Source organism: Aquarana catesbeiana, linkage group LG02 (assembly GCF_042186555.1).
Source record: "Aquarana catesbeiana isolate 2022-GZ linkage group LG02, ASM4218655v1, whole genome shotgun sequence".
Lineage (NCBI taxonomy): Eukaryota > Metazoa > Chordata > Amphibia > Anura > Ranidae > Aquarana > Aquarana catesbeiana.
Genome location: NC_133325.1, coordinates 322,395,432 through 322,421,759, shown reverse-complemented (window position 1 = coordinate 322,421,759; position 26,328 = coordinate 322,395,432). Strand labels below are relative to the sequence as shown.

At 42.5% G+C, this 26,328-nt stretch overlaps 1 protein-coding gene across 1 annotated transcript in view; it reads right to left on the bottom strand.

Moving 5' to 3' along the window:
- Positions 1–23,283, bottom strand: part of CHST10 (carbohydrate sulfotransferase 10) — a 41,126-nt gene extending 17,843 nt beyond the window's left edge. Inside the window, exons 1-3 of the mRNA XM_073614786.1 lie at positions 23,130–23,283; positions 9,156–9,291; positions 3,015–3,106 (exon numbers count right to left, since the gene is read on the bottom strand). Coding sequence (XP_073470887.1) covers positions 3,015–3,106; positions 9,156–9,255 — 192 coding nt within the window. The 5' untranslated portion in view covers positions 9,256–9,291; positions 23,130–23,283. The remainder of the gene's footprint in view (positions 1–3,014; positions 3,107–9,155; positions 9,292–23,129) is intronic.
- Between the last annotated feature and the right edge of the window lie 3,045 nt (positions 23,284–26,328).

Here is a 26,328-nt window from a genome sequence, read left to right as displayed (position 1 = left end):
AAGAGGGCTTGCACTATTCTGGATTATCCATGTGTTTTTATGTGTGTTGACACAGATTTGACAATATAACATTTCAATAGTGAATTATCCAGTGCCTAATTTCTTTACTTCTTGAATGGCTGTGCTACCCAGCATGGATCAGTAAATTCAGAACTTAAAAAGAATCACCAGGATTACCAGGAATGAAATAGAAAAAATGTGTAGTCTAATTTGTATTTATTTTTTATTATAAAACAGGTGTCTATTGGGGGATCACAAAAAAAAAAAAACCAAAAAAACACAACATTCCCTACATCAGGGCATTTGTGCTTATGCCTTTTATTATGATGTACATTATTTTTAAATTTATACATGACTCAAGTAGTTTTTCTGCTCGTTCACCTTTATCATTGATCAATACAAAGGATCATCATAATTCTTCTAACAATGAGATCAGCACGAGCTCAGGTCGATTGCACTCAATGCTTATACTCCTTGTCAAACATAAAAAATTAAGACATAAAAAAAAAAAAAAAATATATATAGTTTAAGGAAATACAGCACAGATATTTCCCATCCTGCTGTGTGTAAATGTTTACCATCCGGTTGTGTCATCTGTAAAGGCAAAACATCTGGCAGAAGATATGATCAGATTATGTCTGATCTTGTTTCATGAATAAGAGCCAAAGTCATGCCTCAGACCTGAACATATTGGCAAGTAACTAAAGATCTGCTGCAGTTGGTGACCTCCTAATAAATCCACATGTTCTCCTAAACCTCTCCACCGTCTGTGCAATAAGAAAAACAGTTTGTTGTCCTTGTGCCGTATCTGAGTACATATGAATTCAGACATTAAAACCCTGAGCACAAGGCAGCCCAGCATTTCCATACAGAAGTCTGTAATGCAACAAAAAACTAACAAAAACCTGTGAATTATACCCCAGCCCACCTCAATACAATAACTAAAGGCTTTTTGGAATGTTTGGTCCATAGTCTCATTGTATGTTTTTATACTGCATGTTTAACATGGCTATATCAGTCATGTTTAATTATGCTCAGATCACCCACCCAGAGTGTTCCCCCCCACTGCTATTCCAATATGAATGATAGGTTGTCTTTTTGGCCAACACACAGATTTGGAGGGTGTAAGAAGGTAAAGATAAGCTTTTATAGTTCTTAAACATTGGAAAAATGTATACAGTGCCTTGAAAAGTATTCATACCCCTTGAAATTTTCCACATTTTGTCACGTTACAACCAAAAATGTAAATGTATTTTATGTGATAGACCAACACAAAGTGGCACATAATTGTGAAGTGGAAGGACAATGATATAAGATTTTCAACATTTTTTACAAATAAATATGTGAAAAGTATGGTGTGCATTTGTATTCAGCGCTGCAATTACAGCTGCAAGTCTTTTTGGGGGATGTCTCTACCAGCTTTGCAGCTGGTAGAGTGACATTTTTGCCCACTCTTCTTGCAAAATACCTCAAGCTCTGTCAGATTGGATGGAGAGTGTCTGAACAGCCATTTTCAAGTCTTGCCACAGATTCTAAATTGGATTTAGGTCTGGAATTTGACTGGGGCATTCTAACACATGAATATGCTTTGATCCAAACTATTCCATTGTAGCTGTGGCTGTATGTTTAGGGTCTCTGTCCTGCTGAAAGGTGAACCTCCACCCCAGTCCCAAGTCTGTTGCAGACTCGAAACAGGTTTTCTTCTAAGATTTCCCCGTATTTGGTTTCATCAGTCTTCCCATCAACTCTGACCAGCTTCCTTGTCCCTGCTGAAGAAAAGCATCCCCACAACATGATGCTGCCACCACCATGTTTTACGGTGGCGATGGAGAGTTCAGGGTGATGTGCAGTGATAGTTTTCCGCCACAGATAGCGCTTTGCTTTTAGGCCAAAAAGTTCAATTTTGGTCTCATATGACCAGAGCACCTACTTCCATGTGTTTGCTGTGTCCCCCACATGGCTTCTCGCAAACTGCAAATGGGAATTCTTATGGCTTTCTTTCAACAATGGCTTTCTTCTTGCCACTCTTCTATAAAGGCCAGATTTGAAGTGCACAACTAATAGTTGTCCTATGGACAGATTCTCCTACCTGAGCTTTGGTTCTCTGCAGCTTCTCCAGAGTTACCATGGGCCTCTTTGCTGCTTCTCTGATTAATGCTCTCCTTACCCGTCCTGTCAGTTTAGGTGGATGGACATGTCTTGGTAGGTATGCAGTTGTGCCATACTCTTTCCATTTTTGAATGGCTTTAAACTTCTGCACAACTTTATCCCTGACCTGTATGGTGTGTTACTTGGATTTCATGATGCGGTTTGTTCACTAAGGTTCTCTAACAAACCCGAGAGCTTCACAGAACAGCTGTATTTATACTGAGATTAAAAATTACACACAGGTGGACGCTATTTACCAATTAGGTGACTTCTAAAGGCAATTGGTTCCTCTAGATTTTTAGATTTTAGTTAGGGGTATCAGTGTAAAGGGGGCTGAATACAAATGCAGGCCACAGATACTATTTGTAAAAAAGTTTGAAAACCATTTATCATTTTCCTTCCACTTCACAATTATGTGCCACTTTGTTTTGGTTTATCACATACAATCCCAATAAAATACATTTAAGTTTTTGGTTGTAACACAACAAAATGTGGAAAATTTCAAGGGGTATGAATACTATTTCAAGTTACTGTAGTTCCAACATTTACTCAGCATTAGAAAAACAAACCTAGCCTTTTTTTTTTTTTTTTTTTTTTTTTTTTTTTTTTTAAACAGGAATAAAAAAAAAAAAAAAAAAAAAAAAAAAAAAAAAAAAAAACACAAAAACCCATTTTCCAGCTGGTTTACAATAACAGTTTTATAGTTACTTCAGATAGATATAACATGCTCACATAACATGTATTTGTTGAAATGGGAAATAAGTTGTGGCTATGAAGAAGTCCAACCTATCAAACTTTCAGATTCTACTTTTTGTATTTGCTTTATTTATTTATTTAATTCTGGGACTCATCTTATGCACACATACCTGACTCTCAATCTGTAATTTCTTTGCCTCGGTAACAGTTATTTTTTCCACTTCTGGTAAAATAGTTTGGGACCCTTGCCTGGCTCCATAACCTTGGCATCACATGTGAAAGCATAAAGAAAAAAAAAAAAAAAAAAAGGGATTCATGAAATGCAAAATGTTAGACATGTAAGCAAAAAGTAAATGCACACTGTGACAGGTTAAAAAAATAACTCTACAGTTTAAAAGTGACACTTATGGTACATTTGCATGGGCCGACAGCTGGTCATTACAGTGTACAAGCTTTGCAGCCACAGCTATGCGCTCGGAGCGGTCAAAACCCACTGCCGAAATGAGATTTCCACGCCACGGTCATTTAACACCCTGACTTCAATAACCATGCCGTCAAATTTAGAGACTGTAAATTGGGGGTGGAATATAGGACCTTGAGATAGTAGATCGGGGCAACATGGAACCGTCCATGGCCCGTCTATTGTCAGTCTCACAATCTCCAGGAACCAGGGCCTTCTGGGTCAGGCTGGTGCCACCAGAATAACTGGAACCCCCTCGCTCCAAATCCTGCGCAACAAATGTGGAAGGAGAGGGATCAGAGGGAAAGCATAAACTAGGGACTAATGGCTTCATGGAACTATCTGCTCCAATTGCCAGAGGATCTCTTGTTCGAGACACAAATGCTGTAGCTTGTTGTTAAACTTGGATGCCAGTAGGTCGACATCTGGCCATCCCCCAACGTTGGCAAATTTCCTGGAACACCTTTGGGTGTAGGGACCATTCCCCGGGGCAGATCTGCTGGCGGCTGAGATAATCTGCCTTCCAATTCTCTACTCCCGGAATATGGACTGCCGATATTATTGGCACATGTCCCTCTACCCAGGCCAGGCTGACTTTTCGGTATTTATGATCCAGCCTAAGCTTTTCAAATGCCTCACTGTGTATATTATGCTCTGTTCTAGAGCCTGTACTGAGTGATCTCTAAGCAGGAGGTTGTCCAGATACCAGAGCACCAGGATCCCTTGGGCCCCGTAAGCGACCCAGTATCGGTGCTAGGACCTTTGTGAACACCCGGGGAGCTGTAGCAAGCCCGAAGGGTAGAGCCACAAACTGAAAATTTTGTTCCTCTACTGCAAAACGTAGGAACCTCTGATGAGGCTGAAAGATAGGTACGTGTAGGTATGCATCATTTATATCAATGGAGGCTAAAAAAAAGTCTCCCCTCTGGAGTGAGGTTACTACTGAGTGGACAGACTCCATCTGAAAGGACTGTATCAAAAAAGATACTTGTTCAGGGATCTTAGGTCCAAAAATGGGCGTTGTGTCCACATTTGGTTTCTGAACCATAAACAGGTTTGAGTAAAACTCTGTGCCCCGTTCGGATACTGGAACCTCTACAATCACTCCTTGATGCACTAGATGATGTAGTGCCTGAAGCAATAACTTTCTTTTTGGAGGATCCGAGAGAACGCTGGATCTTAGAAACCTCTGTGGAGGCACCCCTCGTAACTCCAGTTTGTAACCGCGAGATAGAATTGAGGTGACCCACTCGTCCTGAATTGTTGTATTCCAAATGTCCGCAAAGTGCAGCAGCCTGCCCCCCACCCAATGGAGTGGAGGCGTCCTCTCAAAAGGAGGGCTTGGTGCTGGTTTTAGAAGAATTTTGGACCCAGGGCCTTTTCTGGCCCTGGCCTTGCGACTTGCCCCTGGCCCTAGCGCCCTGCTGGCGGCGGAACTGCCCTGACGTTGAGACATTTGAGGAAGCAGTCACTGGGTTTTTAAACAATGGACGTTTGGTGCTTTTCTTCACAGAAGAAACAGGAAACCAGGCAATAACTTTTTACAAGGAAGCATGGCTGACCAGTTCTTAAGCCATAAAAGTCTGCGGATATGTAGACAAGAGAGCCAGACGAGAAACTTGCTGTATTGAATCCTTTAAAGCATCAACAGCAAAACATGAGTAATATCTGTCTTACTTTCAGGCAGATCATCCTCCTGGTCAGGCCTATCAGGCCGTTTGCCCTGATCCTTTACTGACTGGTAAAATACCAATTGCTGCAACAGCTGGCTGAATAGCTGAACTGGCAAAGGAAAAGGAAGCTTTTAATAATAAATTCCAATTTCTTGTCAAAGGCGTCTTTCAAGCCCTGTGCGTTATCTACTGGACAAGTAAAGTTCTTGTTTAAGGAAGAGACTGCTGCATCTACGGCTGGCATGCTCCATTTTTTGATGAACTTTTCATCCATGGGATATAAAAAGGGAAAACCTTTTAGGAGGCAAAAAAAGTCCTGTCAGGATGTTCCCAATTAGCATACACCACCTGTTCCAACAGGAGGTGTAGCGGGAAAGTCTGTGCGACCTGAAAAGGTCTCAGAGATTCCAAAGAGGACCAGGGGGGCCCAGTCACCTCTGCAAGAGGCAACTTAAAGGCAGAATGACCATTTCGGTCAGTATCAAAAACCTCTGTGACTGAGAGGCAGACATCGAGTGGATATCTTCTTGTCCGGATTGCTCGGAAGCAGACACGTCTGCCGGGCACTCCACCGAATCCTGAGCTTTAAGCTCTTCCCCATCCTCAACCCATTCCAGCTCCAGACGAGGAGACTCCGGGGAGGGGATCTGTCGTGCTTCCGGCCACCCTGCGGGATGGAGGCAAACGTGCGGGCAACCCTGTGCTCTAACCCGGCTAGGGCTGAGGACAGTTCATCCTTAGTGATAAAGGGTGAAGCAGCAGCATTGACCGTAGGCACAATACCAGTTAGGCGCAGTGGCTCAGATTGCCCGGGAGCCTCTGGTCTTTCAGGGGATACAACACTAAGGATACGACTAGGTTCATCAGGATAAATAATGATATTTGAAGCGCTTCACAATGTGCATGAAAATGAATATATAAGAATAAATATAAATAGTCAAATAAATCCAGCGGTGAGTAAAAATTCCTATAAAATCCAGCAATCAAAATAGTGTAAAATTATAAAAAAATATAAGAAATTAGTGACACCAAATGTGTAAAAAATTCACATAAAAATAAATATATAGGGATGTATTCAGAAGGTTCAATTATACAGGTGTAGAATCCTGATTGGTATAGAGTTTTTGGTCACTAGCAAAGCTGTTTAAAAACACTTGCTTAATTAAGGTGCTCATTGATAGTACCAATGTGTTTTTTGCTTCTATTCACAACCAATGTGAGAATCATAAACAGGCAGATAAGAGAAAAAAACAATCATTGTGCAATAGTTAGGATACCAAGGTACACAGGCAAACTTCAATCCACTCACGTGTGCCTTATAATGATAAGGCATATGCAGGTTTTACTATAGCAGTCAGCCGCCTTAGACAGGAGCAGATTCAGTGCAGTACACTGTGTGAAACTGCTGATCTGCACAGAGCTTCCTTGGCTGCTATAGTAAAACCTGCATATGCCTTATCATTATAAGGCACACGTGAGTGGATTGAAGTTTGCCTGTGTACCTTGGTATCCTAACTATTGCACAATGATTGTTTTTTTCTCTTATCTGCCTGTTTATGATTCTCACATTGGTTGTGAATAGAAGCAAAAAACACATTGGTACTATCAATGAGCACCTTAATTAAGCAAGTGTTTTTAAACAGCTTTGCTAGTGATCAAAAGCTCTATACCAATCAGGATTCTACACCTGTATAATTGAACCTTCTGAATACATCCCTATATATTTATTTTTATGTGGATTTTTTATGTGAATTTTTTACACATTTGGTGTCACTAATTTCTTATATTTTTTTATAATTTTACACTATTTTGATTGCTGGATTTTATAGGAATTTTTACTCACCGCTGGATTTATTTGACTATTTATATTTATTCTTATATATTCATTTTCATGCACATTGTGAAGCGCTTCAAATATCATTATTTATTCTTTTTAAGTGACTCTGAAAACACTCGCTTTTGATAGCAGCCTCACTTGGTTTTATGTGTAATTATCAGCTATTTAGCATCACAGCGCTTTGTGTTTTATATATATAGGTTCATCAGGAACTACTGATCACGTAGGTGTGCCCTTCCCTGTGGTGTTAGTCCCGCTCCTCTTTTAGGAAGACATTCAATGCCTGCAAAGAGTACTTGGGTGTAATTAAAACACCCCTTTAATAGGGCTCACAAAGCCCCTATGCAACAATCCTGCTAAGCGCCTTTAGCCTGCCAAGCAACACCTGGTGACCTACGTGACCTGGGTAAGGAAAAATGAACCACTGCAAGTGTTTGTTCAGAGCCTGCTCTGTGTCCGACAGCTGCCTTCTTGAAGCATCACATGCTTGACCTGCACAACTTGTGCGCCGGAATGTTCTATGCGTGTGTGCGCACGCATGTGCGCAGTCCCAGCGAGTGGGCGTGACTGTATTCATGTACGAAGTGAATCTTCGTGCGCCCAGATAAAGGCTACGGCGCATGTGTGGGCGAAGCCGCGTGCACCATGGCCGCCAAACAAACTGCTGAGCCCAACAGCACTCCTGCGAACACACGTGCGTCATGGCGAACCAAGGCGAAATGGAGCACCATTTCCCACCCACAGCTAGCCCAGAACTCCCCCGTATAGTCACCGCACACAGGTGTCCAGCCTTTAGCTAGCTTGACTGATTGTAACAATCACTGGGACACCCCACAATAATAAAATAAAGGGGTTTTACTTACCTGTCCAGGCGCAGGGCCACTTAGAGGCTAAGGGCCCAATCTTCACCCTTCACGGCAGGTTCCTGTCACTAGGACCGTCAAGGACTGGGTACCCTTTCATGTTTAGGTTCCACTCCCTTGGACCTGTACAACACCCTGCAAGAAATGCCTTAGCGCTGTAGGGTCTAGGATTTCCACTCCGCAGAGTCCAGCGCCCGGAGGCCATGTTACAGGCAAAACCTCACAGGATCTTGAGTCTTCTTTGCGAGGCTCGGGTACCATTTATCCAAGCATAAAAGCCTGTGTCAAATGGATCCGATTGGTCAATCCCTTGATTAATTTTTGGAACTGTTTGTGGGACTAGAGACCTAGAGCTCAGAGAGCTCAAACAAACCGTGCAATCCACCTTGCAGACACTGGTAAAAAACTGCTTCCTGTATGGGAGGGGTAATATAGGGGATCGCTTCCTGTCTGAAGACCTTTGGTCTACCAGTGTCCATTCACCTAATGATGAAGAATAACTGAGCAGGTAATGAATATTAGCCTGATTCTGTGTCCCATGATGTATGAAAAAGAAAGTTTTTTTTTTTTTTGTTTTTTAAACCAGAGTCTAAAGGCATTTTTAGTCGGAATAGATAAACAACATCTCAATTACATTCACACATGTATTACTAACTAAGGCGGTAAAAAGAGCAAAAATATGCCCAAAAAAACAAGTTATAACATTAAACCAGATTTCAGCTTGCATAAGTTTAGAGCACAGTCCATCATGGGAGTACAGAAGAGGAGGACGTGGACCCTCTGTGTCATGTAACTAAAGACATCAGGAAAAATGCACTGTGAACTAGGGACAGCACAGGCTCCAGCTCTAAATAATCACTTGTGGTGGAAGGGAGGGGGGTGATTTGTGGATTGCCGCTGTTGCTCTATGCTTCTATGTATGTTAGAGGACTCATCCACTGTGCCAGCTGGGCAAGCAGGCAAAAGTGGCTGCACAGGAATTTGAAAGGGGCAGAGCCACCCAGAGAACTACAACGGGGAATTTTCAGTTGAGAAACTGAAAGCAGCCACAAGCTTTAAAAAAAAAATAGATGATATTTAAACATGGTAAGTGTTAGGGTCTGCAGCACTAGTTTTTGTTTTAGGGTTTCATAACACTTTAAGAGAGTGTTTGAATTTGGCTTTAATGAGCAAAATGTGTCTGCCCTCAAAATGCATATATATTTATACACTATATATGAATACGTTTTTTTTTTTGTGTTAGTTAACCTTTACAAAAAATGTAAAAGATGAAGTAACATTGTACCCACCCTCTTGGCCCCTGCTATACTTGCCTCCGGGGATGCTGAGCTGTTAGTGCCCACGCAGCCAGTCCAGAGGTCCAAGGGTTTGAAATCCTTGCTCATCTCCCTCTTCAGGGCAGATGTTTGTAAGGAGCACTTCTCATTGGATTTTAAGCAAACAAAGTAAAGTGATCAGGACATGCACATATTTCCTACCCTCTGGGCTTTTCAATGTCAGTGTGATAAACTTGCTGGCAACCATCAACATGAACAGGACCCAGAAGCATGCGAGGGGTAATAGCCAACGATGGTGCATGATGTCAAACACCAGCCATAAATTCTCTACAGCGTCCTGCAAGACAAAAGCATGAAACATGTTAAAGTAAATATACACTGAAAAATTAAACATATATGTTGCTGTAAAAAGGATCCAGGGATAGGAGTTTGTTTGGACAATGGTGTCAGAAGACTGATTGTGGTTGATTTCCTAACGCTTCTGAACATCCATTCATTGATATTCTCCAGAAGTCTGTCATTGCAGTAAAAGGTCAGCTTTTCCACCTGCTTCAGAGACACATTCCACATTCTAATAACATGCTTACCAAATGTTAATAAAAAAAAAAATATATATATATATATATATTTTTTTTTTTTTTTCTTGCACAATGCAGAAACACACTGCTGTTTAAAATGCCCCTAATTTTTGGACCCAATCATACCTTTCTGGTCTGTTGCCACGTTTTCTCATGCATTGAGTTAAAGCAGTCCATTAATGTGAACAGCATCACAACAGACCGGAAAAATGGACCGGCTATATTTTTCTGGATGCATCACACTGCAATGTATGGTGACACATTATAGTGCACTGCAAAGTGGGAGCATTCCTTTAGTGCACTGGTGTGCCATTGAAAATTAAAGCACTAACACAGGTATGGTATGCTACCGTAAGGTGTCTGTCCAGGCTTAAGGACATTAGATTGTGAGGGGCATTAGACTGATGCACATTGAGTAGATTAACATGTGAAAACTTTGTGTTAAAAATATAATGTCATGATAGAGTGTGGTCACCTAATTATTATTAATTAGGACAGCATAGAAATAAAATAGATCAGAGATAAAACAAAGAGCAGGAGGGATGCAAGTTAGGTTCACCCTTCTAGATGTACAGTGTGTGTGTGTGTCTCTATATATACATACATATACACGTGTGTATATATGTGTTCGTATATATGTGTGTAGAAAATACTTTAAAGTGTCATCAAACTCAGAAATGTAAGTGTATATACCTTTAAAATTAGACAGTGTACCTTTTAGCAGAAGCTTGCAATTGTTTAGGTTTTCTACATTTGTAAATACCTGGTTGATCCTGCCATTTCTCCTCACTACCCGACGGTTTGTGGCAACCTTATAGCAGTCAATTTCCCAGCTGAGTGTTGCCACCCTCAATGCACGTGCTCAGTAACCTTACTCAAAAGGAAGCCATTAACAGGATGGAGGAGGGGAAGAGAGAACACAGCCTGCACCTCCTCCCAGCTCTCTCCTCCTCTCCTGGCCACTGCACCCTTCAGCCAGAGCAGCATTCCTGTATTAAAAGTGGATCTTTAAAATCAGAAAATTAAAGTGGTGTTCCACCATAAAAAAAAAAAAAAAAAAAAAAAAAAAAAAAACACATTTGGAAATGTTTTTTTTTTTTTTAACTTACCTCTAAATGCCTGTTGCTAGTGGGTCCCTCGTAGTCTGCCTCTTTCAGTGCCTGGGCTGGTGACATCACTTCCCCTCGGCACAGGAAGGGCTCAGCTCTGCTCCCTCCCTTATGTCAATCATATGGGACCCATTACAGGTCCCAGATGACCAAGCGGCCAATCACGGTGCGCGGCGCCGCTCGCGCATGCGCAGTGGGTGCCCGGCTGTGAAGCCACAGCCTGGCGCCCACAGTTGCAATGCCGGCGCTGCCGAACAGAGGGGGAGACGAGCGGGGCTTCGATCCCCCGCATCGCTGGACCCTGGGACAGGTAAGTGTCCAATTAAAAGTCAGAAGCTGCAGTATTTGTAGCTGCTGACTTTTAATTTTTTTTTAAATGGGAACTCCTCTTTAAGTCCTGCTAGATCACTTCATGCTGGCCCCTTTTGCAGGTATAGCTATGTAAAACATTAAGTGACCGTGCTGAATAAAATACACTGTCTCTGCACATGTTGTTTTCTATTTTTGGCACTGTGCCTAAAATCAGAACCACTAGAGACCAATCAGCTGATAGCATAACAATTTACTGCTGTTCAGGGGCTCTGGGCTTCAGCAAAAATGGCAGCATCCAACAAGAAAAATCAGGAACAATGCTGGAGGCAATTCACAGCACACACTAATTGTGGTAGCATAATTATTAATGTGGAGTGTATGTTCCTTGCCAAAGAACATTCTTTTTTTTTTTCCATCAAGTTGTTATGGGTAAAGTTTCCTCTTTAACAAGGCAGCAGCTGTGTGTACAGGAATACAGGCGCTGCATTGGTGTGTGGGGGGGGGAAATAGTAGAGGAAGAGAGGGACGGGTGGAGGTGTGAGCTATGTTCTCTCTCCGCCATTGCAACTCCTGTATTAACAAGCCGGCAGCTGTGTGTACAGGAAAACAGAAATGCTGGGATAGATAGAGCACTTAGATTGGCATGTTCTCCTCCACCCTAGTTCCCCATGTGATCACTGTGTTATCAAGCAGAGACTGCTTGCTCCTCCACAACAGGAAGGGATCTGCAGATGTCACATGACTGTGGTATATAGACTGTGATAAAAGGTATTTGGCACATTTTTTTTTTGCAATACTATTTTTAATTTCAGTGTGGGAAATGAGGAAGTTCTACAGCAGGGGTCTCAAACTCAAATTACCTGAGGGCCACAGGACGAGTTTTCATATCCCATGGGGGACGCATGCAAACTTTCAAACTTCAAAACGAACATTAAACTAGTATATATAGTGGTAGTTACTGATTGCTACCAGTAACTGCTTACTGCCAGATGCTTGGCAGTGTTTGCTCTGCAGCGTCCAGCAGCCAGCTCCCAGCAGCACCTACAGATTGTGGTTCCTGCTGGGAGCTGGCTGGGAACCTGTGGGTCCTGCTGGCCTGTAGGCCATGGTCAGAAGGACCCGCAGGTCAGCAGGACCCATAGCCCATGGCCAGCACGACCCCCACAGGTCAGCGGCCAGCACGACCCCCACAGGTCAGCGGCCAGCACGACCCCCCACAGGTCAGCGGCCAGCACGACCCCCCACAGGTCAGCGGCCAGCACGACCCCCCACAGGTCAGCGGCCAGCACGACCCCCACAGGTCAGCGGCCAGCACGACCCCCACAGGTCAGCGGCCAGCACGACCCCCACAGGTCAGCGGCCAGCTCATAGCAGGATCCACAGGTCATGGGCAGCTCCCAGTGTTGAGGGCTATTTTGAGGTTACTGGATGGGCACTGGGGCAGGGTAAATGAGGTGTATACGGGGGGATTAGATGGGATGATCATGTGTAGGTCTGCTGTAGGTGTCAGGGTCTCTCACCATGACCTCAGCGATGGGCCGATGGCAGCTGCCAGCTCAGGCTCAGCAGGACAGGTCCTCCTCCTTGCACGCCGAGCCAGTTAGTCAGACTCAGCCATGACAGTGTCCAAGAAGATCCCACTGAGAATTGTAGTTTGGCTGTAGTCAGTGGCGTCACTAGGATTGGTGTCACCTGGTGCGGTAAAACATAGTGTCTAGGCTGCACAGCACCATGCAGACAGCGCACGGTCATGGGGCGCACCCCAAACCAGCCCCTGTAAATGATAGTATAGGGTGGTATAATGGCAGGTTGGGGTGGTATAGGGCAGGTTAGGGCAGTATAGGGCAGGTTGGGGTGGCACAGGGCATCCTAAAACTTTATGTAGTGACAGTGTGCAGAGTAACTTACATAGCATCGGGCGGGTGGGCGGGGCTGCTGTGTCTGTCCTCGCCTCTATCTGCTTCAGCTGCGGCATCATCCATAGTGAATGAGTCTGTGGGAGGAGTGGAGGAGGCAGCCACACCCCCAGCCCTTCCCGCACCCCCCATAGCAACGCCAATGGCTGCATTTAGGCTGGCTGCTCCAGACACCACCCACCGGGTGCAGGAAGCTTGAGCGCACAGCCGTGGACAACTCTCAGAAGCAACAGCGGCGGACATCACATGATGTCACTGACGTCAGCTAGCCCGACTTACTGCGAGTAAACCAGAAAGGGAAAAAAGAAAAAAAAAAAAAAAACCACCACACATTGTAAGCAGGCGGCCGTTGCTTATTAGGAAATGTATCAGTATGCATCAGTCCTGTGGGCCAATTGTAACCGCTCCGGCCAACGGGCCGGTACTTTGAGACCCCTATTTTACAGGAAGTTGGTGCTGTGGGTTAACACTTTAGTTGACAAGTAAACTTTGTTCGATGCAATTGCACTAGAAATTACATTTTTGAAAGGCAAGTGAAAACACTATCAGAGATTTGTAAATCTACCCTCCACAACTCAGGGCTCCACAAACCCCAGTTGTCAGGTTGCCATGACATGGACACAATGCTTGTGCTGCTTATCCATTACTCATATTAAACCTCTTACATCTAGAGCCAATAATAATAATACAGTATATGGGAGACGAATTCCTTTATGAACTGCAGTACACGATATACCATATAAATGATAGTGTACTTGTGACCTACAATATGTTGGAAAACCAATACAAACATTACACAAACGTCTGAATAAACATATTCCTAAATTTACTGAGTATAATACGCTTACTAAATTATGTAACCCAGAAGTCATGTGGATATATAGATCAGGTACGTTATTTCCAGATGGGCTCTGAGCATTGATCTACTACAATAAACTGGTAAACCTACATCTGTCATGTTATATACAGCAAGTGCTATAATGTCAACCTTCAGACTCAATTCCCATATACAGTATATTTTGATAATACAGTATACTATAATAGTAAAGTTATCTGTATTCAGCCCCATTATGCATATAAAAAGGAAAAAAGAATTAAAAAAAAAAAAAAAAAAAAAAAAGATTTGAAAGCAAAGTAAATAATTAAAAAAAAAAAACATATGCGATTTTAATAGTTATTTACAGTATACTGAATATTTACCATGCTTAGAGAAAGACAAAGAAAGGAGGCCAATATATTCATCTAATGTTTTTTTTTATTTTAAGATAATCCTATTGTTGTAATCATTCAACAATATAAATATGGTATATAATTTAAAATTATAAAAAAAAAAAAAAAATACATCCCTCTTTCATTCTCGGCTTTTTATATATACTGTACGCAAATAAATTTAAATAAATAGACAAATAAGGACTTTCTCTGATTAAGTATTTTTATAAATTTGCAATAGAAATGTATTTCCATCTTTTAAATATTTAATTTTTTGTTACAGCAATTTACCTATTTTTAACAAGTGTATAATGATTTATTGTTAGAGTTGCACGATTAATCGGTAAAAAAATTGTGATCTTGATTCAACCCCCCCTCACAATCTCTAAGCAGAATTTCCAGAATTATTCATGTAACAAGTGTAGAGAGTTCTCTGCTCACTCAGCTATCAAAAGATAAAAAACGGGCAGCCTGCCAAGTTTTTCACAACATTGTCCGCGCTGGTAGATAACTATAAACATTGTAACTTTTTGTTCTTTAGATCAAAGAAATGAACTTTGGTCTGTAAATGAGGGACGTTTAACCACCTAAACTGTTACTAAACCCAATAATATGAAAATAGTTAATTTGCCCCCCCCCCCCCAGAGTGCTCACAGCTTATAAGTAATTTTTTACATTTAAATATTGCCACTATATACCTTTTTGGCTGATCTGTATACCACAGTCAGTGATAAACTGCAGTTTCTCCAGTGCTGAGAGTTCAGGTAGGAGGAGATTTCCACTTCAGCCTATAAACACGCTCACATGTGCGATGCCAATATCATGTGACCTGGCTAGCTCTGAGAACAAGCAATTATTCTCTCCAGCATATAAAAAAAAAAAAAAAAAAAAAAAAAAAAAAGACACAACTGAGCACGTGCAGGTTGGCTACTCTGCCTGAGTTAACTGGCTTTCCCCAGATAGACAGTGCAGGACGGAAGGATCTGTGCATGCAGGAGTAAAACAGCATTTTTACACAATGCAGAGGATTAACTCCACAGTGAGTATAACAAGCATGCTATGCCGCATATACAGACAGATTTTACTGTTGTGGGGTTAGTAACACTTTAAAGAGGTTATAATAATACAATATGATTATAATACATTCTGTTCAGTTCCACAGCATTTGTTGCTGAATATCCATTATATATTTATTGTATTATTATCATCATCATCATCACTTTCTATCTCTTATCAAACCATGTTAGCCTATTATTTAATTTATTGTATAGGGGTGTTATAAATGTTATATGTCCTTCCGGATCCAAATATCATCAATTGTAGTAATTTATTGCTTGTTTTTTTTTTTTTATGGCAAATGCTTTGTGAATGAGAGGGAATGGGATGGGTGGAGACTATCCACCCCGCCAATCACATTTTACTTTCATGGTATTTAACAGCCTTTGCCTAGTGACCATAACGCTTCCTGATGATGTTGTTAAACGAAACGTATGTCGAGGTGCATTCTGGTCGCGTTACTTCCGGGTCCCGAACTTCGGGTTTTATCCTAACCACGGCAGTGGAACGCACGGCGAACCCATGAGCGCGAGCCAGGCGGTGATGGTTCCTGCTTAGTGATACATGTGGGCTATCCTCAGTGCCAGGAGAAGGCACATATCAATGTAAGCAGGCATTCTGTTACTTGCTTTTATCAATTAATAAAACAATTTTACGCTATGGATCCTTCCTTCTCTTAATTTCTCCTGTCATCTCCATTGATATTCAAGCAAGTTTAAAGACTCTACCTACTAAAGCGCTGTTTGATCTTTTTTTTAATTAAAGAGGTCATATTCATCTGGTGAGTAGGAAATCTTTATTAAGCACATCGGGTGTATTCAAGAATCGTTATCGCGATTTTTTTCCAGTTGCGATCTTGACAAAAGTGTTTCACGATTTTTGCTATACAAAGAATTCTCTGCTCTTCTGAAGCCACAGCTGTCAAAAGAAAGGAAGAAAAAAAAAAAAAAAAAAAAAAAAAAAAAAAACGGGCAGTCTGCCAAGAATCACAACATTCTTTAGCAGTGGAACTAAGTATAAACATTTTTTAACAAACTAACAATTTGTCAAAGGAAAAGACTTCGTGTGTAAGTGAGGATAGTTTAACCACTTAAACACTAAACTTTTTCTGACATTTGTTGGCTTCAAGTTAAAATAATTTTTTTTTTGCTAGAAAATTACTTAGAACCCCCAAACATAAATATATATATATTTTTAGTAGAGACCCTAGAGAATAAAATGGTGGCTGTTGCAATATTTTATGTCATACTGTATTTGCACAGCGGTCTTTCAAATGCAATTTTTTTGGAAAAAATTACTTTAGTGAAAAAAAAAAAAAAAAATAACCAGTAAAAGGTAAAGTTAGCCCAATTTTGTTTGTATAATGTGAAATATTTTACGTTGCAAGAATCGTGATCTTTTTATCCTAAGCAAAAAAATATCATTTTGGCCAGAATTGTGCAGATCTTGTGCAGATATACTGCCATACGGTGAAGGTGTCATAATTTTTATGTCACTTTGAAAATCTATCACTAAATAAATTTATGGACTTCACAAAAGGACTGGTTTATCACTCAAATATAATAATACTGAGCAAGTTGCACTTTACTATTGTTTATGAAATTGATTGTCTATTATATGTTATTGTTGAATCAATTGTTCACATCACTATCACTAGCGCCCCCTTAATTCTGTTCATTATTACTAAAGTTAGCATGTCTATACTTTAAGGGGAGCAGCTCTATTAGTCATCTTTATTTCCATTTTTTTCACTTTGTTGGAGCAAAGTTTTTTAAAATATTTTCAGGTGTTTCTAACTGTCAGGGGGACGGACTGACTGGGAGTAGAGAAAGATCGCTGTCCCTGAACACTAGGAACAGCTGATCTCTCTCTCCTCCGCTGTCAGAATGGGTATCCGCCTTGTTTACATAGGCAGATCCCCGTTCTGCCTCTCTTCACAATCGCGCACGCCCGCAGTACCACATGCACCGACCAATGTACGGGTACATCGGTTTGCGCAGCCGATGTCGCCTTGCCGCAATATATATGCGGAAGGCGGTTGGCAAGTGGTCAAAGACTCTGTGCAGGGAATATCAGCATCTGAACCCAGAGAAGGTGGAGGCTGATAAACTAGAGGTAATAGAAGGCATTACAATTACATTTAAAGTAAACTTTTACCAGTATTGTGCATTATATTTAAAATGATCATATCCATGAAAAAAAAAGTCTCAGCTTTTAGTACTTCTTTAAGATTTAAATTCTCCCTTCCACCTTTTATATAGCTTCATGTCTGACTCCAAGTTATAATTCCCATATATCCTACTTCTGGGTGTATTTATTGTTATATAAATAATATATATTATTACTTTCAGGCCTCATGCACACTGGATGTTTTTTGGATGTTTTTACAGCAGCTGTTCTTGGCTTCAGAAGTTTTTTTCTACACTCAAACTCCCCATCATGTTATCCTATGTGTCCATGCACACATAGGCGGTTATCAGCAGTTTTTGGCTGGGGCGTTTTTTGGCTTTAAAAAAACCCCAAAAACGAGTGGGTTCTGAGAGGAGGGTTTTCAGCTGTAAAAACGCTCTAATGTCAAAAAAAGCTGATAAACACCGATAAACGCTCAAATATGCAGCTCACCAGCGTTTGACATTTTTTATCCATTGAGAAGAAATAAAAAAAAAAAAAAAAATAATAATAATAATAATAATAATAATAATAATAAAAAAAAAAACGCGAATGCGGAAAAACGCTAAAAACCGCTATTACAAAAACGCTGAAAAACGTTGAAGAACTCACTGCAAAGCTACTGGCGTTTTTTTATGACGTTATTTTAACGTCCAGTGTGCATGAAGCCTCACTGTTTCACAGTATATACGAACCCCTTATAGTAGCGTCAAAAGCAAACCGCATAGGTGTGAACTGAGCCTTATGCTGTCCATACGCGTATCGATTTTCAGAGGAGAATATTCATACGAAAAAATCTTTGTACATTCGCTGAATGAAAGAATGTCGTTTGAAAAATCTCTCTAGCTTTTAACATTGTTTTAAAATGAAAGTAATTTCTGAACGAAAACCACATACACTGTCTGAAAATTCCTTTGACCAAGACGTTTTCTATTCTGCCCTTTCGAATTTTCCCGTCACTGTGGTAGAAAACAAACGTCGATTTGTCCCCAATAACGAAAACCGAACAAACGTTCTTGAAATAAATTTTTTTTTTTGAAGGAAGACATTGTTTTTGTATGGCCAACATAAGTGACAGCAGGCGCATGTAGCTTTTATCAAGCTACCTGCCTATGACAAGGGAGTCTGTCATACATAAGATATTACAGTTCTGTCTGTAAATCGGCAAAACAGTCTTTAATTTTTTTTTTCTTTAAATAAAAAAAAAAAAAAAATATTTGATCCAAGTCTGATGATATTAACTAGATTCAACCTCTAATAGTATATACGGTATATCTCTTGTCTGTTTTTCTCAGAGTGGATTAGAGATTTTGCTCCCTAACCATATACAGGCGGTCCCCGGGTTACAAACAAGATAGGGACTGTAGGTTTGTTCTTAAGTTGAATCTGTAATTTGGAACAGGTACTTTTTTTAAGTGTAGTTCCAGAATATTTTTAAGCTTCTTGGATAGCACAGGGAAGGGTTAACACACCTGTAACATTTGTTTTGCTGTCTGTGCCCCTGTTCAGAAGATTTCACCTCACTTTCTGTTCCAATAACAATTGGATTTTGAAAAGTTTGGGTTATTAGGGAAACAAGGATTGGTGATAAAGCATCCCCATAATAACTCTTATACGAGTGAATTTCCCTTCCTAGGGGTAGATTTCCTCTCACTTCCTGTTGTCTCCCTCTGTAAGTAGGAGTCGTTTGTAAGTCGGATGTTTGCAACTAGGGGACAGCCTGTAGTTGGTTATTTATATTTTCACTGCATAGAGATATTTAAGAATAAATTGCCTTTTTTTAAAACTTTACATATTAACTAAATTATACGCCACACTTTTTTTTAAAGGTTATTATCCGATCAAAACAATAATCAGCCAACTAATCAATTATGAAAATAATCGTTAGTTGCAGCCCTAGACTGATTATCTGTGAAGGGTAACTCTGGGGTCAACAATTTTCACCTAACCTTCCTTTTCTATTTGTCAAAGAGCAATATTCTTGTTTGTTTACAAAACTTGGTTGTATTTATAAAGAGGTTACTTGATAATTGTTTTCATTAACAGAGAACTGTTAGGTTCGGATCCGCCCAGTCCGTTTTTTCAGGCTGATCCGAGTGGGCCACCCACTGACTTCTAGGGGCAGGCGGATATCAGTGGACACCCTCCTGCCATCTGATCCAACAAGATCCACTCAAAACAGACGGATGGCGATATGCTCGCCATCCGTCCAGCGGATCAAATGAAAATGGACAGGCTGTCTGTTTACATCCAATCTCGCCATAGAGGACATTGGAGCTCTGACAGGTCTGTCCCTGCACAGTGAGCGGAGACGGACCGGTCATCCGCCTGCTCAGCGAGGATCAACAGAGAGATCACCTGCTGAGCTGGCAGAGTCCGTCCAGCAGATCCGCTCCATGTGAAAGGGCATTAAAGTTTTTATATTCAGATATGTGCAATGGCTGGGATGTATGGGAGAGAAGATGCCTCAGGGACTGTCTACCAGTGTGGAAGAGTGGAGGATTTCTTTGTTATGTCCTTTAGACCTAAACAAGTAATTAACCCTTGCAATGTGAGTGCAGCTCTCCTTTTTAAGTTTAAGGGGAGGTTCTGTTCTGCCTTCAGCAGTTCCCACTTGCGATTTCAAGTGAAACTAAACCCAAAACAGAAATACTATATTCCAGTGGTCTCTAAACTGTGTCCCCTTGTTTGCCTTTATCCAGCCTTTGGGGTTCTATTCCATCCACTGACACCAGTAATAGGACATAATCCCTGTCATTGACACCAGCAATAGAGCCAAAATGTTAGGGCCCCATTGTTGGTGTCAAAGGAAGGAAATGTTCCCAGTTGTTGGTCATTGGGAGCCATCTCAATATTGAACCCTACGGACGAAGATTGGGATGCTATTAAAGTTCATGTGCGTGTAAAGGCGGATGTCCCAATACTTTTGGTGTATGTCAAACCCAAGGTCCGCATGCTGAATCCGGCCCATCAAGCCATGTTACGTGACCCTTGCACCAAGTTTTATAGCCGGCTAGAACTCTTCTGCCACCTCCGGCTCTCCCTCTCCGCTCCCTGTTGTCGCTTGTAAACACATAATCCTTCTGCATTTAAAAAGGGACAGCTTTCCTTACATGTAGTAACGGCAGGGCATGGCAAGGATAGATCCCCAGAATATGAGAGAACGGTCTCCCTACAAGGTGAGGCAGAGACACCTACATAAGGAGGTACTAGAGCTGAATACACGTGTGGGTGTTGGGATTGCTCACTGTCCATAGTGCAGCCCTACACTCTGCACAGGGTGCCCCTCTGAACTCTGCACCTGGTTTCACCCTGAACTCTGCACTCTGTACATAGCACACCCCTGATACAGCTAACCCTTTTAGGCCAACCAATTTAGTTTGACACCACTGTAATAGCAGATTAAAATTTACTAACAAATTGAAGCCAAACTCTAGCTAATACTTTATAATCTGTTACAGCGTTCTTTTTTTCCCCTTTTGGGATAAAGGTTTTACATGAATAAATAATATAACTGGGTATATGAATGATGAATAAATTAATAAATGGGTATAAAACATTGCCTCCCCCTGAGGGCTGGGTCAGTTTATTGTCTCTTGTATTGCCAAAGGTTCCTGTTTTCGAGTTTCAGTGTTCCAAGACTGACCCCGACTCTGTTCATCGTTAAAGGGGTTGTACAGATTCGTGTTTTTTCACCTTAATGCATCCTATGCATTAAGGTGAAACACCTGGTAATGATGGCCCCCCCAGCCCCCCGTTTACTTACCTGCTGTGCACGTCCCCCGGCGTCCTCTTCTCCAAGGAGTCTGGCCGTTGATTGGATAGATAGGATAGATTGATAGCAGCGCAGCCATTGGCGGGACAGAGTCATACACTCTGTGTCTATGGAAGCAACGTGTATGACAGCGAGCGCACCTGCAAGCTAACCCCCTTGGGATAGAGCTTCCCAGAGGGGGGGTTAGCTATTGCGGGGAGGAGCCGAGACAGCCGCCAAGGGACCCCAGAAGACCAGGTTCAGGGCCACTGTGCAAAACAAACTGCACAGTGGAGGCAAGTATAACATGTTTGTTATAAAACAAAAACAAAAACAAAAACAAAAAAAAACAAACCTATACAACCCCGTTAACGCTAACTTCTGGAATCCCTGACTACAGCTTCACCTTGACAATTCTTTGGTAAATTTCCCATCAAGCCCCCGTGCTCAGATTTACAGTCCAGGTAGCCTTTTACCTAGTTACCGTGGGCTATGTGTATTTGCAAGGGTGAGCATACATCTCTGCACTATGAACTCCAACAAAGGTAAGCCCTTACACTAACATCTGTGGGAGAACATTCCTTTGAAAAACTGCACAGATTACCATGGAAAAATACAGGAAAGAAAGCCGAAAAAGGGAAAACATCTAAGAATTAGTAAGCTGCAATATAATAAATGTTTGCTTTTGGGTCTAACACTGCTTTAAAGCACTAGCCTCTTATTCTGTACAGTACCCTTGTGGAAAGCAGTAAACATTGATAAGAGCGGATTTTACTCCCAGAAATTTCATTAAAAGGAGATGTAAATCCTCAAGGTTTTTCACCTTAATGGATTAAGGTGGAAAAACCTTTTGTAGTGCAGCGGCCCCCCAGAGCCTCCCTTTTTACTTACCTGTACCCGATTGTTCCAGTGACGGGGATGAGCACAGTAGCTAAAGCTTCTGTCTCAAGTCCTCATAGGATAGATTGATAGCAGTAGGAGCCATTGACTCCCGCTGCTGTCAATCAAATCCATTGATGCGGTAGTCGGGGCCAAGTCCTGCTGTCTATGTCAATGAATGCAGCATCAGGACTCGGAAGCGCGCCCGCACAAGTGCCCCTATCTATGGATCGCGGCTCTTTGTAGGGGGGCACTCGAGGAGTGCCACTAAGGGACCCCAGAAGAGGAGGATCAGGGCCACTCTGTTCAAAACCCTTGCACAGAGCAGGGAAGTATAACATGTTTGTTGTTTAAAAAAAAAACCCTTTACAAACCCTTTAAGGCTGGGTACACACTGGTGCGATGTTAAACCTTGCATGTGATTCCCACTGCACTGTAGATCACATGCAATGTCTGACCGATACAAACTCGGACATACAGATTGTACGGCTGAATTTGCATTGCATGCTCACTAAAATGACGCAGGACCCTTTTTTGGTCTGCACATGGGTGTTCACACCTATGCGATGCGATTCCTGCACCATTTGGAAGTTCGCACTGCAATCCGATCTGGGGGGTGTCATTACCTTTGCACTGACACCTGCAGCGAGCAGTGTGAACCACCGGCAGGTGACATGTGATGCAGGAACCCCGTATTGGAATCGCACTGGTTCCCGCATCACATATGTGTCAACTGAGACTAACTGAGGTCCAACCTGTGAGCCCTGCCAAAGTTGACTTGGGCTTTCTGTGGATGGCAGCAAGAGTCTGTTCTAGGACAGACCGGTGAGGGGTACTATGCCAATGGCGCCAGTACCTCTAGTCCCCGGTCCAAGCACCTCCTACATAGTCTGGGATGGGATGGGATTAATAAGAAGTGGGTCTCCCCCCCAGCATTCTTCATTTATGTTACACAATAGAGATTACAGCAATAGGGGTGAGACTCACATGCTGCACAGATCACCAGGCCAGTTTCGCCCACCCAAAGCTATTACTCCAGTGCCCCTTTAATTGCAGCCTTTCCTCCTCAGTCTGGGAAAGGATTATCCATGAGATGGAAGCGCCCCCCCCCCACACACAGTGTGGATATATTGTCTGAGTGCAGCCCCTCCTTCACCTAGTAAGACCAAAGGGCTTCTCCCTGCCTCGCCTACCTTACAGCGGTGCCCAGACCGAACAGCATGCTGGGCTGCCCCGGCCAGGCGGCAGATAGTCAGCGCTGGAGCATAGGCACACGTACAACTCCCGTGCTGCTATAAGACGCCGGATGACATCACGGTCATGTGACCGGGCACAGGCCGCACATCGCTGGGTCATGTGACCGGCGACCGCTCGCTGAAAGGGCTGAGGGGAGGTGGGATGTCGGGCTGAGGCGCTGTGTGAAGGGGTGGGCAGGGGCTGAGTGGTGGCATTCCACCGTGCACCTAGGCAACTGCTAAATAGCATTGTTCTCCCAACCAGCTATATACTATGGGGGTGGTGTACCCAGGGGAGGTAGTTCAGGGTATTATATGTATACATGTACTATTATAACCTTAAAGCTGAACCTCACTCAAAAAGTCACATTGGCTTTCTTCACCTCTGCCGGGTTAGCCCCCCCATATCAAAATTTTTGAAAAAATCTTATGCAGTTTGTTAGATCTTTGTTAGATCAGGTTAGATCAACCGTTGTTTGCGTTGGATCTCACACAGAAGAAGCGATATTAACAGTTATTTGCTGGGGGGGCTAACCCGTCATCAGCCCCCCCTTATCAAAAAATTGACCAAACAGTTAGCTATTTTGGAAGCAATTTGTTAGATCCGGTTTGATCAAGTGGTTTTAACGTTAGATCTCACATAATTAGAGACTTATTAAGTGTTTAATGAGGGGGGGCTGGCCCCCCCTTATCAAATTTTCGGCCCAAAAATCATTCAGGCTAATAGATATTCGTTAGATCCGGTAAGATCAAGTGTTTTTAACGTTAGATCTCACATCATTTCAGAGATTTCATATTCTTTGCCAATAACAACATCCAAGTTAGTAGATAATTGTTAGATGAAGTTATTATTGCATTAAACCTAGCATGCACATGGCAGAAATCAGTAATAATCGCAATGTAAGTAGGGATAAAAGCTTGTTGCAGTTTGATCAATGAGATGTTTTATTTAATCTATGATAAATACATAACAGTTCGTTATTTTATATGAGAAGTTAGGCCCCTGTGGCAGTAGCTTAAACTTAATAAATTTTGGCATCGCTGCTCTAAATTGTGGGCACAACTGGAACAGGCCCAGACTGACATTCTGCTGCCAGGGGCTCTGTGGTGCTATGACCAACTATTGCCTGTGCTGAAGTCACACCCCATAATGGGTACGACACTCCGCATATACTCCCAGGTCAGCACACAGAACCGGCTTTCTTCCCTGATTCCCCATTGCTCCCTATCATAGAAAAACCGTGGTTCCTCCCTGGTCTGGAACCCCAAATGTTTCGGACCCTAAGCCAAACAGGTAGGGTCCAGGCATCCCACTTCCTAACGGGAGGCCAATGGCCTTCCACAGTAGTGCTAATGAGCCCTTCAAACTTTCCTTGTGGACAGCGCTACAATTACAACACTTTCTCAATAATTTGCCTAATCCACAGGGATTTAATCGTCCCCTGACGCCCTTTGAAGCATACTGTTCCAAAGAGGGTTCCCTTCCACAGGCTCTATCCAAAACATACGCCCTCTTGAACTGTCCGGCTGAACAACCACACTTACCGTTCTTGAACAAATGGGAAAGTAAGCTGGGGCGTACATTTACATCTGCTCAGATACAACATGTCCTCAGATTTTCGTTGAAATCATCGGTTTGTACGAAAATTAAAGAGACCAACTATAAACTGTTAACAAGGTGGTACCTCACCCTGCAACTACTGACCAATGTTGGAGATGCCAGGGGGATGGAGGAACACTACTTCACATATTTTGGTTGTGCCCTAAATTGATCCACTTCTGGGAGACAGATAAACCACACAAAAATTTACGGAATACAAGGTTCCTGGTGATCCAGCTTTTTCCTGCTACATGTCTCCTCCATCTGAGCCAAACTCTATAAAAACTCCATTCCAAATGAGATGGAAGATCTAGTACTCACTGCACAACACCAACAGGAAAAATACTCTAAAACTTGGGGACTATGGAACCAGTTTGTCGTTTCCGCAGAGGGTACTGCCCTTCTTGGGACTTAATGTCACAGATAAGTTCCGGAGCCCGTTCACCATAGTTATCCTGAACCAATGCCATTTCACCCCCCCCCAGCCTTACCCCCCCCTTCTCTCCTCTTACCTTTTCCATCCTTTTTTCCTTACCTTCTTTGATTATTGAAAATGAGAAAATAGTTTTGGGCGACAGCGGGTCTTGCTCCACAGCCCATTTTCCATCTTTAATAAAAACTGATAGGCCAGGAGGTAAGCAGCCTTTTGAGCAGTGTGCCGAAAAATGTTTTCAAAGAAATTGAGCGTACCGATTTTATAACAAAAAAAGTCAACTTCACATTCTCAATCACGAAAAGGATTTTTTATAAAGTAAATGCTGTAAACTACTTTAGTAGTGAGAAATTAACATCCTGCACTCTCACGCCTCAGATCAACCCCAATTCATACACCTTCACACCTCAGATCACTGTATCACCTGCAAATCTGCCCCACCACTGTAACCCCCTGCACATCTGCCCCACCACTGTAACCCCCTGCACATCTGCCCCACCACCGTACCCCCATGCTCTTCTGTCTCACTGCTGAACCATCTTCTCATCTGTCCTAACACTGAACTTATCTGCTCATCTGTCCCACCTCTCTAACCCCCTTTCTCATCTGCCCCACCACTGTAACCCCCTTTCTCATCTGCCCCACCTCTGTAACCCCCTTTCTCTTCTGCCCCATCACTGTACCTCCTGCACATCTGTCCCACCTCTGTTCCCCCTGCTCATCTTCCCCACCTCTGTAACCCCCTTTCTCATCTGCCCCACCACTGTAACCCCCTTTCTCATCTGCCCCACCTCTGTAACCCCCTTTCTCATCTGCCCCACCTCTGTAACCCCCTTTCTCATCTGCCCCACCACTGTAACCCCCTTTCTCTTCTGCCCCATCACTGTACCTCCTGCACATCTGTCTCACCTCTGTTCCCCCTGCTCTTCTGCCCCACCGCTGTAACCCCCTGCTCATCTGTACCACTAATGTACCTCCTTTCTCCTCTGCCCCGCCACTGTACCCCCCTGTACATCTGCCCCACCTCTGTTCCCCCTGCTCTTCTGCCCAACCACTGTAACCCCCTGCTCATCTGTCCACCAATGCACCTCCTTTCACATCTGCCCCACCGCTGTACCCCCCTG